At 35.4% G+C, this 18,145-nt stretch overlaps 1 protein-coding gene across 2 annotated transcripts in view; it reads right to left on the bottom strand.

Annotated features, from left to right (window-relative positions):
• RIC1 (RIC1 homolog, RAB6A GEF complex partner 1) overlaps positions 1 to 18,145 on the bottom strand; it is a 177,356-nt gene that overhangs the window by 146,875 nt on the left and 12,336 nt on the right. For both annotated transcript variants that reach the window (XM_044656642.1, XM_044656637.1), the window contains exon 2: positions 2,308 to 2,415. In XM_044656642.1, the coding sequence (XP_044512577.1) occupies positions 2,308 to 2,415 (108 nt within the window). The remainder of the gene's footprint in view (positions 1 to 2,307; positions 2,416 to 18,145) is intronic.

Below are 18,145 nucleotides of genomic sequence, written 5' to 3' on the forward strand. Positions count from 1 at the left end.
CCTTCCTCCCTCCCTCCCTCCCTTCCTCCCTCCCTCCCTACCTTCCTCCCTCCCTCCCTACCTTCCTCCCTCCCTTCCTTCCTTCCTTCTTTCTTCCTAGAAGGGTCATCCCTTCCTCAGAGATTAGAACAAAGAAGAAAAAGAGATGAAAATAGGCAGGGGACCTAATATGTAAGTAGGAGAAATTAAATTTCTTCCAATCTTCTAAAATATGGAATCAATTTTTTCAGAAGACTAGAATGAAAAGTCATCTACCAAGAGATATGATAAACGAAAGCATTAAAGTATTAGAAAAGGTTTTGGAATAATGAACTTGGGGAATGTAATTGCTTCAATATGGAAGAATAAATGGTTTGCAATGTTTTAAACCAACTAAGATTAAATAACATGAATTTTAGGGGATCCATGAGCATAGTTGTATCACTTACTCCAATAGCATTATCAAAGATAGATGGTGGGGATGACCTGAGGTTGAGAAATGACATTAGGACAATGGGGCAAGGGAGGGAACACTGCAGAGCTGAAATGTAATAAAAAACTGAGTTCAAAACAGAAGTGATATTCAGAGAACAGATGTAGATCGAAGGACCAGAAGTCAGAGTGAGGGAAAAGATATTTAGGGTAAGTGATAGTGAGGCAGTGATAAAAGGATAGGAAAATGTGATGAGAAAGGGGATTTTAGAGATCAGAATAATGCAGGTGGCATAGTTAGAGGTTATGACATAAACCTCTATGTTCATGTCAGTGTAAAGAAGTAGGTTATGAGAGTTCAATAGGTTTATGATTTGATAAGTCAGAATTTTCAGAGGAATATCAATAGGTACACTGAAGACTCTTGGCAAAAATGCAGGGACTGTGGTACACAGGTAGACTGTGTGTCACTGGTTCTAAAATCTTTTGCAAAAGTAGGAGTACAGATGTCAAAGTGCTATGAGTGTAGATAACAAAATAGATGACAGTCACAATCTAAAAATATTTCACAGGCTAGAAAATTGGACCCAAACTCATTTTATTATATAAAGATATGTATACATACATATATATGTTAAGGATAAATATAAAGTACAGGACTTGGATTCAAAAACCCAACTTTACAAATACGAGACAGAGGCAGAATGGCTAAAAAGCAGTTCAAGATCTAGGACCTTAGTAGAATGCACTCAGTATCAATTAACAATATGATAGTCAAAAATTATGATAGCAAAAAAAAAAAATGCAATCTAGCTTTAAAAAGTAGTATCCAGGGAGATGTATTTTACATTAGTCAATAGTAGGAGATATTGTATTCTACACAAGTCAGACAATATCTGAACTACTATGTTTAAAATTCTGGGCCATTTTAGGAATGACTGATAAGTTGGGGAACAGCCAGAGGAAAATTAAGAAGACAGTGAGAGGCCTTGAGTATATTCTGTTAGGATTATTTGAAGAAACTGAAGATGATTAGTCTAGAAAACAGAATACTCATGGGAGGCAAGGTACGTGTCTTCAAGTATCTGAACGGCCATTATGTAGAAGAATTCAATTTGTGCCAGTTGGTTCCAAAGCAAATTACTAAGGGCAATAGGTTGATGTTGTAGAGAGGTAGATTTAAGTGTGATATAGACAAAAACTCCCTATCAACTAGAGCTATCCAAAAGTAGAATAGATTCTCTCAGGAGATATTGAGCTCATCCATGCTAGAGGTCTTCAAATAATTGCTGAATACCTATTTGATAGATATATTGCAGAGAATTTGTGTTCAACTATAATATGAATTAGATAACCTCTGAGTTCCTGAAGTCTAGAATCCTCAATTTGAATCTTAATAGGATATGGTACCAATGATAAAAATGTAGAGTGTAGAAGTGGAGTTCACTTGAGCATAAAGATAATGATACTGGTTTTTGACATTTAATACATTAGGTGATGATAAGGTATTCAAGTGGGGATATTCAGAAGACTGATGACATATGACTAAAAGCTAAGAGGTGCAATCAGGGCTAGAAATGCAGATTTCTTAAGTCATTTGTACAGAAATAAAAACTGATAAAATAAGAAATTGAATTTTCAATGAGAGTGGGAAGAAAAGGTTAGACTAGTGAAAAAAATAAATAAGTGGCTTGACAGGTAAGAAAAGAATCTGGAAACAGTGTCACAGAAGCCACAGAAAGAAAAAAAAATGGATAAAATTTTTTCAAGAAGAAATGGATTTAAAACAATGTGCAATGCTATAGGAAGGCCATTTATCAAAGATAAATTTTTTTAACACCACAAAACAATATGTTATAAGAAGATACTATCAAAGCTAGAAAATCCCCTACTTACTGAAACAGCTATCATGGTACTATCTGGCCTCCATTCAACTTGCTTGTAGGATCCAAACTGAGTAGATGATTTTGCCAATTCCTTGTAGGTTACGATTAACACGCTAGGCTGGCCAAGAAAAAAAAAAGTTGTATTTTTATAGATATCAAAACAACGTACAGAATAATTTCAACCAGATAAGTAATCTCAGGCAATTCTTATCAATTTTCTAAAGGATTTTGAGGAGGCAACATGGCTAGTACTGAACTAAGTGCTACTATATGCTCAGCTGAGTCTTAAGAAGGATAAACCATATATGTATGATAAGAATTATTTACAACAAGTTTGCAATCTGGACAGGGAGAAAAAAATACCTTTAGATACAATGTAGTATATAATTGAGCACAGAAGTGAAGGACATGAACTCTTCAATGCTCTAAGAGCATTTGTATCAGTTGTAAATCTCGAAAAATTTGGATGGAAAAGGGGAGGACATTTTAGGTGAAAGGAAAAACAAAGGCAGGGCCAGGCCTGAATATGAATATATAAAGGATAATAAGAAAACAAATTTTATTGAAGGATCTGCCAGTCTAAGTAACAGTAGCAGTAGTGTCTTTTGTAGCCATGGTGCCTGGCAAATAAGATCTGAGTAAACTTAAAATTACTGATATTGACCAAAATATACAGGGGCAAGAAAAGCATGAGTGCAAACTTGATGTCCTATACAATAAAAGGGCAGGAGTTTTTAAAGTTTCTAAAGTTACAGTTTGAAAGGTAATTTCAGAACCTTTCAAAAAACAGTACAATTTTCATGATGTTTGAAGCAATTATTAATAAAGCCAAATTTAAGCCTGTGAATTTGTAGGTAAATGGTCCTGACCACTTGTTTACTAATTTTTTCCCTCAACTCCTGGTTTTCATTAAGCTTCTATCTCTACCAATTGGTTAAAAATATTCCAAGGTCTTTCTAGAGATCTCCTAATCAATTCAAGTTATTTTCTTGGTCTTTATTCTCTTTGATCTCTCTCAAACATGACAATATTGACTAGCTCTTCCTTCTTTAAATTCTTCTCTTCTTTAGCTTCTGTTAAACTGCAATCTCCTAGATTTATTTTCTCCATAGTTCTCTTTCTGCCTTAATCCTGGCTCTCCTTTCCAAGCCATTAATAATCATATTTCCTCAGGGTTCTATCTTCTACCTTCTTTACTCTTTAATATCTACATTCTCCCAACTGGTTATTTCATTCACTCCCATGGCTTCAACCATCATCCTGACAAATTCTAAACCCTCTCTAGCTTAAATTCTTTCCCACTAGAACTAAGAATGCCTATATGCAATTGATTCATAGACAAATCCACATGAATCTCCTTAAATTTGGCACCTATAACATACTACACTACAACACCTTACTCTGCCCCATATCACCAAAATTCACACTATTAGTACTAAGTAACTAGATAGGTGGCGGTTATATTTGACACCGAGCATCTATTATTCCCTCCTCTTCACTGAACCCTAGGAAAGTAGAACTTGGGTCTCTTAGAAACTATGTTTGGATATCTTCTCATGATGGAACCTTCTATTACATGTAGCCTACTCTTCTGCTTCTTAGGATTGTGTCACCAAACATCTGAGAAAACAATAATAGCTCAACTCTTGGAGAAATCTATTTCTCTATGTCCAGCATTACTTTAAAAACAATAGTAACTTAGCTCTCTGAAAGCTTCTGGGGTCCAGAGTCACATAGCTATTGTGTCTTGCGCAGGATTTGAACTTGGGTCTTTTGGTCTCTAAATCTAGCACTTATCTACCCACCTGCCTCATGTTGAATTTTTTAGAGGACAGGCATGAAACCTGTGACCTCAATGGTATAGGAAACTCACAGATGAAGAACTCTTTCTACCATAGCAAGTCCACTCCTTTCTCTGCAAATTATAGTTTTAAAGCTGCCTAGAGCACCAAGTTAAATAGCTACGGTCATAAAAGCAGTACAGAGGGAGAATATGAATTTAGGTTTCCTGTATTCAAAGTCTCCCCATGACCCACTATGACAGTTTCTCTCCTTAATTTTACATATTTTTAAAACAGAATGAATGAAGTATTTATTAATCACTAACTATGGGCAAAGTATTGTGTTAGCACTACAATTAGAAAAGATAGTACTCGCTGCCAGGAGCTCATTTTTATTGGGGTAGAGGCAACACATATGGAAAGTTTCTGCTGCAAGTTATCTGTAAAGGTCCCACAGTCCTTAGTAAACAACAGCAAATGACAGAAGTTTCTGACATTGACATTTGCAAGAACTTTTTTCTGGGTCTTCAGGAGCTATGGCTACAGCACTGCAACAAGTTGCATCTCCATAGGGATTACTTCCAAAGATGATGGCTGAGGGCACTGGGCTGAAGCTGTGCTATTCCCAAGAGTTTGGGACTCAGGGAACTGGGTTATCTTCCTGTCTGAAGGGGGATAATGATCAAGGTGGTGATGATGTTTTCCCTTGCTGGTTTCTTGATTTTCCCTCAGAGTACTCTGCCCCAGCTAGCTGGTTTTCCTTCCCTGTAAGTGGCAGCTGGTTAGTGGGTGGTGGTGATGCTTGGGAGGTGGTGATGTTTGCCCCTTTTCAAAGGAGTTGCTTCTTTGGATGATGGCTGAGATGAAATCAGAACTAGTTGTCTGGGAAAGTGCTGCAATTTCCAGGGCTTCTGCACCTGACTCTCTTACTGGACAGACAGTGGATCAATAATTGTTGATATTTGTGATAAGCAAGTGAGTGGGACCTGTTTTCCACAATAATTTCTTCATTCAATTAAAAAAGAAACAAGTTGGAACACCAGAGATTTTCAGTTTCATATACAATCTTTCTTTTTCTTTTCTTTGTACATGCAAACATTCATTCTTTGTGTACCAAAATGATTGCACTCACCACCCCTACCCCACAAATATAAATTATCAATAGATTCTGTCTTCTTTCTCAAATTTTAGCAAATGAGATGTTTATAAAGCATTCCCCATAATGTCTGGCATATCGGAGAGGTTTAATAAATGTTGGTTCCCTTCCACTTATCCCCATGTGTGTCTTTTCCTTCTCTCAGCCACCAACCTTATACCCTCTCATGTTCTCACACCTGGAGTATTGTAATAGCCTTTTGCTTGGTCCCTCTGTTCAAGTCTATCCCCATTTCAGTCTACTTGAGCTCATCTGCCAAAGTAATCCCTGTAAAGTCTATGTATGACCATGACACCACCTAATTCAATAAACCCAAATGATAAAATCCTCCCTTTGGCTCTTAAATTTGTCTCATACCTTATTTCCCTTCCATATGTTCCTCAGTCCAACAACATCAACCTTTCCTGCTATTCTTCAGACACTATCCACCAACTCCCAACTCTGCCTGGAATACTTTTTTCCTTCATTTCCATCTCTCCTGACTGCTCTGGCTTCCTATAAGACTTGGAGTAAATCCCACCTTTTACAATAAGCCTTTCCTAATCCCACCACTCTTTGTCCCTTCCCTCTGAAATTTCTTCCTCTTTACACTACATATATCTTATATGTACATATAGTCATTTTCAAAATCCAGAGTTTTAAAGTATCAAAGAAAAAATATGCAAAAGCTGAAGAGGTCAAGTTCCAAAGAACTGTGTTTTTGTCTTTCTTTGCATCCCCAGAACTTACCACAATACCTGATCCATCACTATTTAAAACAACAACAACAAAAAAAAAACTGTTGGGAAAACTGGAAAGCAGGCTGGCAGAAACTATAGCTATAAATGAATATCTCATATCATATACTAAAGTAAATCCCAAGTAGGTACCTGATTGAGGCATAAAAGGTAACAATACAAATTAGAATAGCATAGGAGAAAAGTCCATTACCAAACAAGAGATAGAGAAGTTCACCAGGGGTAAAATAGATAAGAATGATTACATAAAATTAAAAAAGGTTTTGCTCCCAAAAAAACAACGCAACTAAAATTTAATGAGAAACAGGAAAGTAGGGGGGAAAAATCTTTAGAGTAAGTTGATACCTCTAGTAAATTAGGTCTCATTTCTATAATATATATGGAACTAAGTCAATTTTGTAAGAATAAGAGTCATTCCTCAATTGATAAATGGTCAAAGCATATGAATAGAAATTTCAGAGGAAGAAATTCAAGCTATCAATAGCCATGTGAAAAAAAATGCTCTAAATCACAAAGAATTTGAGAAATCCAAAGTAAAGCAACTCTGAGGTATCATGCTTCATAGCCATCTAGTTGGCTAAGATGGTGAAAATGGCAAATGCTAGAGAGGGCTATAAGCACATTAATGCTTTGATGGAAGCTATGAAGTGTTGCAACTATTCTCAAAAGCAATTTATCTTTCAGTTCCCTCAAAACTGCTAAACTATGCATACTTTTTGACCTGGTGATACCATTAATAGGACTATAACACAAGGAAATCAAAGAAAGAGGAAAGCAATGAATATGTATAAAAATATTTAAAGAAAGTTTTTTTTAAGACAAAGAAGTGATGGGCACTGAGGGTGCGCCCATCAACTGAGGAAAGGATAAAGTTATAATATATGAATGTGAAAAAATGCTATTGTGGTATAAAAAATGTTGAAAGGGATAGTTTCAGGAAAAAAACTGGGAATACTTGTATGAACTGATGCAAAGTGAAGTGAATAGAACAAGAGAACAAATTATACAATAGCAGCAATACTATCAAGATAAGAAACTTTGAAAAAGCTAGCAAACACAGATTAACAATAATGACCAGTCATAATTCCAAAGGAATACTGAAAATGCTATACACCTCCAGAAAGACAATTGATGGACTCAAGAGTACACACTAAAGCAGTGACGGCAAACCTTTTGGAGATGGAGTGCCATTCTCCCCACCCCCACCTCCCCAACACCCCCACTGAGCACCGTGCCTGCCCCCTCTAGGAAACAGCCCTAGACATCTTAAAAATCTAAGTCATATTCCAGTATAGTATAGTAACTGATATTCAACAAGGATGCTAAATCACCATGAAAATGTTCAATTATTTTCAATATACTCTGTTCAAGAGAGGCAATATGGTTTAGTGCAGTGATGGGCAAACTTTTTAAAGAGGGGGCCAAAGGAAAGGAAATGCTCATCTGTTAGTCTGTTTCTAAGGCAACTCTTTTGAAGTTTCATTGTATTGTATCCTACTCGTTGTATTCTTCAGATTAGGAATAATCCATTTCAGCCCTCCCCCCAATCTGGCCCGCAGGCCATAGTTTGCCCATCACTGGTTTAGGGAATAAAGTTGGACTTTGTGTTAAGACCTGGATTTGAGTCCTGCTTCTATGGTCAAATAACTTAACCTCACTATCCAGGGCAGCTCTCTAAGCCAATGAGTTACAGGAAAATTGCCATGTTTCCAAGCTGATGAAGTCACAAATTAAAAGCAAAACAAATACTCTGTTAAAAAAAAAAAGGAACACAAGTATGTGTTTTATAATATAATATTTTATAATATTTCCAAAAAAGATGGTTAGGGCAAAAAATGCTGCTTAAAGAAGCTTAAGTTATTTGGAAAATTAATTTATACAAAAACCTTTATTTACAAACGATAGCAAGGCAAATGAGATGTTAGTTTCATTGTATGTGCTAAGAAATGAAACATGGGGTGAAAAAGGATGCCCCATTCATGTTTATGTCCACATTTCTTCCTGCAATTTATCTAGCAGTCTTTATTCAACTTTATTCAAACAAGATCTAGGTATGATTTTTTCTTATGCTGCTTTTTTGAAGCACCCTTGCAAAAAATTTATAATCCCCCTTTTTTTCTAAGTAGTGCCCCCACTTTTATATATCATCATCTATCCTATCCTAAATAGCTTAACAATACAAACCTAGCAGTTATTACCATATCAGAATGTAAAGAGTCAAATATTTAATGAATCTTCTTCAAAACCAACTGCCACAGTATAAATAATAAGCATCAACAATTTATATAACAGACATAAAAACTGAGGGACTGTTGCCTATAAGACTGATAAATTCAACCTAAAACTGGTCAGTAATGATGATCACAGTTACATACTATGAGAAAATATAATACAGCCCATGAGAGGGGGGAAATTGCCAAATAGTTGATTATGATTGAAGAGGGATTTTACCCACATCATTAGCCAAAATCTCATACACAAGTTAAGAGTGCTTTATAGTTAAGACAAAGTTGTTTGGTAAGAATGAAGGATTGGAGGTGTTAATTCAAATAGGTTGGCCAACAAATGTTATTGAAAGATCTGTAAAACAGACAGCAATACTCATACTGGACAGCTATGTGGCACAGTGGATAGAGTAGTAAGTAGACCTAAAGTGAGGACATTTGCCTATCTTCCCAAGTTCAAATGTAGCTCACACATTTACTAGCTATGTGACCCTGGGCAGGTTGCTTAACCCAGTTTGCCTTAATTTTCTCATCTGTAAAATAAACTGGAGAAGGAAATGGTAAAACTCTGGTTTCTTTGCCAAGAAAACCCCAAATGAGATCATGAAGTGTCAAACATGACTAAGAAATGACTGAACAACAACACTCATAGGGGGAAACTATCTTAAGAAAAATAAAAATTACAGTTTACTTCTTAATAGTTTTAGATAATTAGTTATATTTATATATGGAGAATTAGATGGATCTAGAACCCATTAGAAGAAGGAAATTGGATTATATCACACTTGGAAAACTACACAGTATTTTCAGTGCTCTCAAGCTGCTATAGGTGCTGAAAAGCGAATTAATTCCCCTGATGACCTAGCAAGCAAAATAAATAAGGACTACATAATAATAGAGAAGACTGGTTATTTACATAAGATTACTATTTAAATTAGTTATATGCAGATCACTGACTAGTAAGTCAAAATCAACAAATTAGAAGGATAAAATGGAGAACAATGGACGTGACAACAGTTCTAACCCAATATATATTTAAATCAGCTATTGGTTCTCAATGATAGAAAATTAACTTTAAGAATCATAGCTCAATTACCAATATTTCTAGGAGTTCAAGTTAAAACTGCCACAAGGAGGAAATTGAGACCTAGAAAATCTCTCAGCCAACTAACACCAAATATGAAATTTTGTATTCCATACCCTGCATTCTTTAAATGTTGTGGCTGCTAAGTCTTGTGTTATTATGTCTGTAGTTCCACAGTATTTAAATTGGTTTTTCTTGTTCTCCTTGGAGTATTTTTCCTTCACCAGGAAAGAGGGGGAGGGGCCTACAGAAATTAGCAATGAAGTTCCTATGCATTTTCATCTTTGGGTCTCTTTAAGGTGGTGATTGGTGGATTCTTTCAGTTTCTATTTTAATCTGTTTCTGAAATTTCTGGGCAGTTTTCCTTGACTTCTTGAATTATGGTATCCAAACTCTTTTTTGGATAACTTTCCGAGAATCCAACTATTATTATATTGTCTCTCCTTGAGCTATTTTCCAGGTCAGTTGTTTTTAGAATAAGATGTTTTATATTCTCTTCTATTATTTCATTCTTTTGATTTTGTTCTATTATTTCTTATTGTCTTAGGAAATTATTAGCTTCTCCTTGTACTATTCTAGTTTTTAATATGTTATTTTCTTCCATACATTTCCGAATCTTTTTTTCTATTTGGGTGATCTTATTTTCATAATTTTCTTGATTTTTTTACATTGCTCTTATTTTTCCTCCACCTCTCTCATTTGGTTTTTGAGGTCTTTTTAAAGCTCTTTTAAAATCTTTTTAAGCTTGTAGCAATTTGTTGTATTTATTTGCTGTTTTTGAAATAGATATTTTTACCTCACTGTCCTCTGGATTTGAGCTGAGATCTTTTCTGTCTTCATAATAGCTATCAATAGTTTAGCATCAGTCTCTCAGCAAACACACTCACCAGTGAGCATTCTTTTCTTACCCCTCTTCTCCTGCCACCCAGCTCCAGACAGAGAAAGCATCCAGTCCAAGTTCAGGCCTCCAAAGCCCCTCCCTTTGTTAGCAATGAGGCTTGACAAGTTCCTGCCCTTAGGGCCTGGCACTCCCAAGGTGTCCACTCCTTGGGACTGCCAAGATCTCTAGAGCTCCCAGCTCCCTTCAACTTCATATTAACTCACAACGAGTTAAGGTTACCAATCCTAAACTCCCTGGCTACTTATTCTCTCCGTTCACTCCTGTCCCCAGAGCCAGTGGTGGTGACAATAGTTAAACAAGCTCATTTGCAGAATGATATGGAAGACAGCAAAATAGTGAAATGTAAAAAGTGCCTTGAGAAAGGTTAATATGAGACCTAACAAGACCAAACTATCCCAAGAGTTATAGATTAATGAAGTCACACTCAAACAAAAACTAAAGGCATTAAATAGTACATAAAAATCTCTGGAGGTCACACAATGACTTAGAAAACCACATAGTAATATTATCTCTCCTTTACTGTAATTTTGCTAATTTTTTCGCACATTTCCTTAACTAGGAAATATTTTAATCTGAATGGGGTTACATTCAAAAGTGTTGTGATCAGAATTTGGGGTCACATATTTAACACCTCTGCTCTAGAGGATTAGCCACAAAACCAAATACATATGCCATTTCTGAGATCTGAAAACGATGAAAATGAAACCAACACATTTTTCAACTCAATACTTTAGGACCTAACCACACTACAGAAGACTACATCAGAGACAGTAAGTAGTTGGACCAAAATAAGTAATACAATTTTGAATATCTCTGGGGGGTTGATTTTCAGAATAGTACAACAAAGGAAAGAAAAATGAAAAAAAAATCTCAGATGCTTATTATTCAAAAAGGTGATCCAGTGGATTTCTTCAGTTATTAATCCATATGCCTATTCTCTCTTATTTTTCAAATCTTTATGATAATAGTCTAAATATGCATCAAATATAGTCTTGATAAACATTTGAGAAGGAAACAGATAAGCTTTCACAGATTTTCTGTAGTAGAACACATCTTCATAATCAAACAAATAACTGAAAGGCAAAGGAAATACAAGATCAGGTTTATTGATTGATAATCAAAAAATAATAAAGTAGGAGCAAGTAATCTGGGGCATATTATCAAGAATGACTTGCACACAAGAAGAGACTTAAAAAGACAACATTGAGGGTATATATGATTAAAAGAAAGTAAAGGGCATCCATAAATCAGGAAGCAAGAATAAGAAAAAATAGGTAGATGGTCCAACCATTAAGTTGGTATCCATAAACTAGCAAAAGAAACAGAGATAGGGGACGGCTAGGTGGCTCAGTGGATTGAGAGCCAGGCCTAGAGACAGGACAATAATTAGAAAATACAAAAGAGAAAAAATTGCCATTGCTAGAGTCTTGTGATGTTGACTGTGAATGCCATAGAGAAGGATTTTTTTTTTTTATCCTGGGACTCCATTCTAGGAGCATAGGGCCACAACCAGTAGGCAATGGGTCACTCAGGGTCACCCAGCTGGGAAGTGTCTGAGCCCGGATTTGAACCTAGGACCTCCTGTCTCTAGGCCTGGCTCTCAATCCACTGAGCCACCTAGCCGTCCCCTATCTCTGTTTCTTTTGCTAGTTTATGGATACCAATTTAATGGTTGGACCATCTACCTATTTTTTCTTATTCTTGCTTCCTGATTTATGGATGCCCTTTACTTTCTTTTAATCATATATACCCTCAATGTTGTCTTTTTAAGTCTCTTCTTGTGTGCAAGTCATCCTTGATAATATGCCCCAGATTACTTGCTCCTACTTTATTATTTTTTGATTATCAATCAATAAACCTGATCTTGTATTTCCTTTGCCTTTCAGTTATTTGTTTGATTATGAAGATGTGTTCTACTACAGAAAATCTGTGAAAGCTTATCTGTTTCCTTCTCAAATGTTTATCAAGACTATATTTGATGCATATTTAGACTATTATCATAAAGCTTCAGATACTTCCTAGCCATGTAACCCTGGGCAAGTCACTTAACCTCCATTGCCTAACCCTTTCCACTCTTCTGCCTTGGAATCAATACACAGTATTGTTCCCAAAACAGAAAGCAAGAGTTTATTTTTTAAAAAAGAAATAAAGAAAAAGAAATAGAGATAGACCTTCAGAGCATTCAGTAGATCTGCTATGGAAGATACATGGAGAACAGCATGGAATGAGAAGGTATAAATGGGCTGTAATCTACACTAGTAGAGATAGTACCTATAGCAGTGATGGCGAACCTTTTACAGATGGTGTACCCACACAGGGGAGGGAGAAAGAGCTCCCATTCAGCTGCAGGGTGGTAGGGCAGGTGAAGAGAGGAATGTCCTCAATGAATGTAGAGAGGGGGAGGGGAGTGGCCCAAGCACTCTGGCTCCCTTCCAGCTCTGCTGCCTGTGAGCCGCCCACCTTACCCCTGTGTCCTGCCATTGGGCTGTTGGGCAGAGGGGCAGGGGATGTGAAAAAAAAATGTCATCAGGCACAGTGGAGGGGGGAGGGGAGCAGCTTCACCGGAGTGCCCACAGAGAACACTCTGTGTGCCATCTTTGGTACCTGTGCCAAAGGTTTGCCATCACTGATCTATACCAAAGAGACCATGAATCAAAGTACATAGAGTAATTCAAAATAGACCAATAATATAGTAAACAACAGTTAAATGAAGGCCTTAATTTAATGAACACTATTTGTAATTAACTTATCAGTGGTTCATAAGTAAATAAGTAATTAGAAAATCAGTGAAGCAAGTTAATATTACTGATGCAAATGTAGATGTTTTTTAAGTGTTTTCTCATGTAGGTTGAAACATTCCCTGCAAGCATACTATTAAATTACCACTCTACAAACACTGTTCATGTAAACTTCTGCTAAGTCCCTGCCTAAATTCTCACAAATTTGGGATTAATGATTTCCTAATTAATATTTACTATATAAGAAACTAAGTAGCTATCAGCATTGTTGATTTTAAGGTACAGAGATCAAATAGTAACTAGGGAGAGAGTTAATCTAAATATGCAATATCTTGATAAATTTCTCTATGTGCTCCCCTTTAGAAATCCTATCTAATCCAATGGTTTCAGTTATCACATCTACTTAGATCATTCCAAAATTTTTATGTCGAGACTTGAACTACCTTTTAATTTCCAGGCCCACATCTAATTACTGTTTGTTGACCTCAAGCTCAACTTAACTAAAACCAAATCAATAACCTTGAAATATTTTATCAAATATTTACTATGTAAAAGAAAGGTTTTGTGCTATTGGGTGAGATAAGGCAAAGAAGAAATCTAGATAAAAGTATTGTAAGAGATTTGAAAAGGAAAACCTTTGTCAAAATAAAAACAAATTGTCCTAATTTCCTTATATATTCACAGATATCTAGGTTCAAAACCTCCAAGTCTGAATGTAACAGAAACTGCCCTAGTTCTGCCTCTTATAAGGATATTAGAAAAATGTAAAAATTAAAGTGAATGTATAACAATAACTTTAAATATCATGTTTTTGTAAGATTTGTTAGTAATCATTAGGAATAAAGGAATAAATAAGTAACAAAACCAAACCATGTGCCCATGGCTAACTAACGGCCTGCATTCCCAGCTGTAAGCCGCCATAGGAAGGAAAGAGAGAGCTAGCCCCGGAAGACCACCCAATTTATCCCCCTGTCTATATCAGTACATAACGATAGGAAGTCAGTGGGCTCCAGGGAAATGTAGTTCAAAGGCACAAGATTTAAACCAGTTACACAAAAATAAGTATTGTTTTATTAGTTTAGAGATAAGAAATGAAGAAGCTGGCTTGAGAAAGAATTGGAGTTTGAAGCAGAGCTGAGACAATGTGTCAATTTCAAATGTTGACAGTTGTAACCGTTTTTCTGTGACAGTTACTCTCTCTGGGTGTGGCAGCTGGTATCTGGCAGTTGGCAGTGACACACACAGGGACTCTCAGGGCTAGAGAGGTAACATCTTTGCCTCTCTCTGTCTGAGGGAAAGACCTGAAGGAGCTTAGTGTTTTCTTTTTCCAATTTGGGAAACACTACTGACTATCACAGTTTTTATAGATTGATTTAACTCTGAGAAGATCAAATAAAATCCTGGTCTTTGGTCTGGACTCTGAGTCTGTTAAGGCTCAGAGTCCTAACTTGATTCTTTTTTGAGACTCAATCAGCTAGCCTTTGTTATTTTTATAACTTGAAGGCGAAGCTAAGAATTATAAGGATAACATTGTTGTTTATTTAGAATAGTATAAATTTGGGTTAGTCAGATCAGAAAGGATTAGTGTAGCCTGTGAAACACAGGAGAAGTGGTTCCTTGTGGAACCAGGGATTTTTATTTGGGTGGAGTTAGACTCCCTTAGAATTAGAAATTCTTTATTTTCCTTATATAGTTCAATAAATATTTTATTTTTATAACAAGAGTCTCTTTAGTATTCTTGCGCCTGGCTCTGAAGAAGTTCATTTATGAGCTTCACTTCACTTTATCACTGAAGATACTTTTGAGTACATCTATCAAAAGTAAACAGTTTTGAACCTTTATTTGCATAGTTTTCATCTTTTAATTTTACAGCTCACCTTTTTATTTTTACATACTTAAATGATTAACTCTGGCTATTAAAATAAAACAAATTATGGTTTTGTGAATTGTTGAGATCAAAATTCAACACGTTCTCGTAGATATCTCATGAGTGATATCCCTCCAAAGAATAGCTAAGTCTTTGCTAGAGTGTCATTTGAGGCCTGGCCTATCACTGAGCCCAAATTTTACTTATTAAATTTCTGGAACTACTCTATGTTAAGTAATTCTTTTGTGTTTGTCTTTTGCTATTCCTTCCAACCTTGGCATGTTCTTTAAGGTCTGAGTTAATAGTATATCTCTGTGCTACATTGGTTTCTTTAGATGACTCTTTTTCAGTCCAAATCAGATTCACTTATTGCATTGTCATTTTCATTTTTTAGAGATTTCTATCAAAGGCATCACAGTGAATCAATCTGACCTTAGGTACTTACATACTGGGTGATCCTGTGCAAATACTTAACCTCTCTATATGAAGGTTTTCTTGACAGTGACATGACAGTAATAATAACATCTATCTCTAAGTATTGTTATGTGGACCAAATGAAATAAAATTTGTAAATTATAGCATGTTATCTGATGAGTAAAGGCTTTAGAAAATCCTTTCTTCCTCCTTTTCCCCCTTCCCTTCCTCCCTTTCTTCCTTCCACCCATTTATCCATCCATAACTCTGACCATTCTGGGTCAATATCCAGGGACTCAGAACTATTTCAAGAATGTAAAGTAGCTGCCAGAAAAGTCCATGCAAACTTAGGTTGCATTAACAGAAGTAGAGTGCCCAAAACAAAGTATAATAGCCCAACTATACTCTGACCTGGTCAAGTGCAATGTTCAATTCTGAATGGAATTTTAAGAGGAATATTAGCAAACAAGAATAAATCCAGAGGAAAGTGATCAGAAAGGTGAAAAATACTGAAGTGATGTTTCATGATATACAGTTTGAGGAACTATACATTTTTTACCTGGAAAAAGATAGCCAAGAATATACTTAATATTAAAACACTAACTAATATTAATAAATTAAAATTTTTTTTAAATTTTTTTTTAAACCCTTGTACTTCGGTGTATTGTCTCATAGGTGGCAGATTGGTAAGGGTGGGCAATGGGGGTCAAGTGACTTGCCCAGGGTCACACAGCTGGGAAGTGGCTGAGGCCGGGTTTGAACCTAGGACCTCCTGTCTCTAGGCCTGACTCTCACTCCACTGAGCTACCCAGCTGCCCCCAATAAATTAAAAATTTTAAACTATCATATTAGACTTAATCTGTACAGCTCCAGAAAGGAGAATCAACAGGTATAAGTAATCTGAGCAGTAGATTTCACTTCAATATAGAAACATCTTTCAAGGAAAGCTGTCTAACCCTTAAATGGTTATCATCATTAGTTTTCTAGTATATGCTAAACCAAAATCACCATATTGAATAAGAGGAAAGTTGAACTATATAGAAACAGCTAACATATGAATATGCTCACTATGTAAACAAAGCATACTGATCTTGATACCCAGAGATAACCTAAGAATCATAAGTCTCCCAGGAGAACAACATAACAACAACAACGACAACAAAATCTAACATCAGAATGCAGAAAACAATAGAAGATAACTGTTCAGGATTTCTGGATAAAGAAATGAAAAAGAAAACAAAACTCGCAGATTACCTCCAGGAAAAAAACCCAAGGCTACAAATTCCAAGACAAATAGTGCTTAGATTTAACAATGGAAAAGAGTATTGCAAGAAATCTGAAGATCTTTAGACACAAAGGAAAGAAAAAAAAAGTTTTTAATGGGAGATTATTCTGTACACACCAGAAAATTTAGGAAGGAATAAATAATGCATTCCAAAAAAGAAATGGAGCTCAAGATACAGCCCAGGATGGCCTGCCTTACAAATCTGAGCTTAACCATACCTAATAAAGACGAAAACATTTTAAGAAAACAAACCAGAATAAAATCAAGAAATCAAGGGATTACTTGCTTCATAAACATCCCAAATAACACATCTCAAACAGTACTATACAGAAATCATCAAAACAATAGGATACTGGCTAATAAATAGAATCAACAAAACAATAGAATAGATCAGGTACACAAAATAAAGTTGTAAATGAGCATAGTAATCTATGTTTGATAAACTCAAAGATCCCAGTTTTGGGGACAAAAACTCATTAACTTACAAAAAGTGCTGGAAAAAATGGAAGACGGTATGGCAGAAAGCAGATATAGACCACATCTTACACCATATACCAAGATAAAGTCAAAATGGAGATTTGATCTAGAAATAAAATGACCAAAAGAAACAAACAAAAAAAAAAAAAAAATGAGAGGAGCATGGAACAGTTTGCCTGTAAGATCTATGGAGAAGGGAGGAATTTATGACCAAACAAGACATAGAGAACATTATAAGATATAAAATAAATAATCTGATTATATTAAATTTAAAAGTTTTTGTACTCAACAATACATATAACCCAGTGGAATTGCTTGTCAGCTCCAGGAGGGGAGAGGGAAGATGTGTGGGAAAAATCATGACTCACATAACAATGTAAAATACCCCAAACAAAATAAATAAATAATAAAACAAAAACAACAAAAGTTTTTTTTACAAACAAAACCAATGCAATTGAGATTTTTAATATATTCTGAATTATTTCTATAATTCATTTTAAAATTCTGAAATATTTCTATATTTGGATTTAAAATTATTAGTTCAAATCAGGCCTTCAGTTTCTATACTCATCCAAAGAATTTACTCCATCAAAGAAGAGACAGGAAAGTGAGATTATGTGAGAGATGTGAGATCTGCCTTACTAAGTAAATAGAAACAGCTTATGCTTGATGTATCCACACATAGCCCAAACAAGCCATTGGCTAACTCATTAAGAATTATTCGAATCTAGGTGAAATGGGTGAATATTTATAAATATATATATATATATATATATATATATATATATATATATATAGCCTAGATTAACAAAAGAGGAAATTGAATACTTAAACAATCCTATCTCAAAAAAATAAATTGAACAAGCCATCAAGGAACTCCTTACGAAAAAATCCTCAGGGCCATATAGATTCACAAATGAATTCTATCAAACATTTAAAGAACTATTCCAATACTATACAAACTATTTGACAAAATAAGCAAAGAAGGAGTTCTAAAATTCCTTTTGTGACACAAGTATACTGATTCCAAAGTGAGGCAGACCAAAAACAGAGAAAGAAAACTACAGATCAATCTCCTTAATGAACACAGATGCAAAAATCTTAAATAGAATACTAGGAAAAAGACTCCAGCAAGTGATCAAGAAAATTATCCACTATGACCAGGTGGGATTTATACCAGGAA

Source organism: Gracilinanus agilis, chromosome 1 (genome assembly GCF_016433145.1).
Source record: "Gracilinanus agilis isolate LMUSP501 chromosome 1, AgileGrace, whole genome shotgun sequence".
Taxonomy (NCBI): Eukaryota; Metazoa; Chordata; class Mammalia; order Didelphimorphia; family Didelphidae; genus Gracilinanus; species Gracilinanus agilis.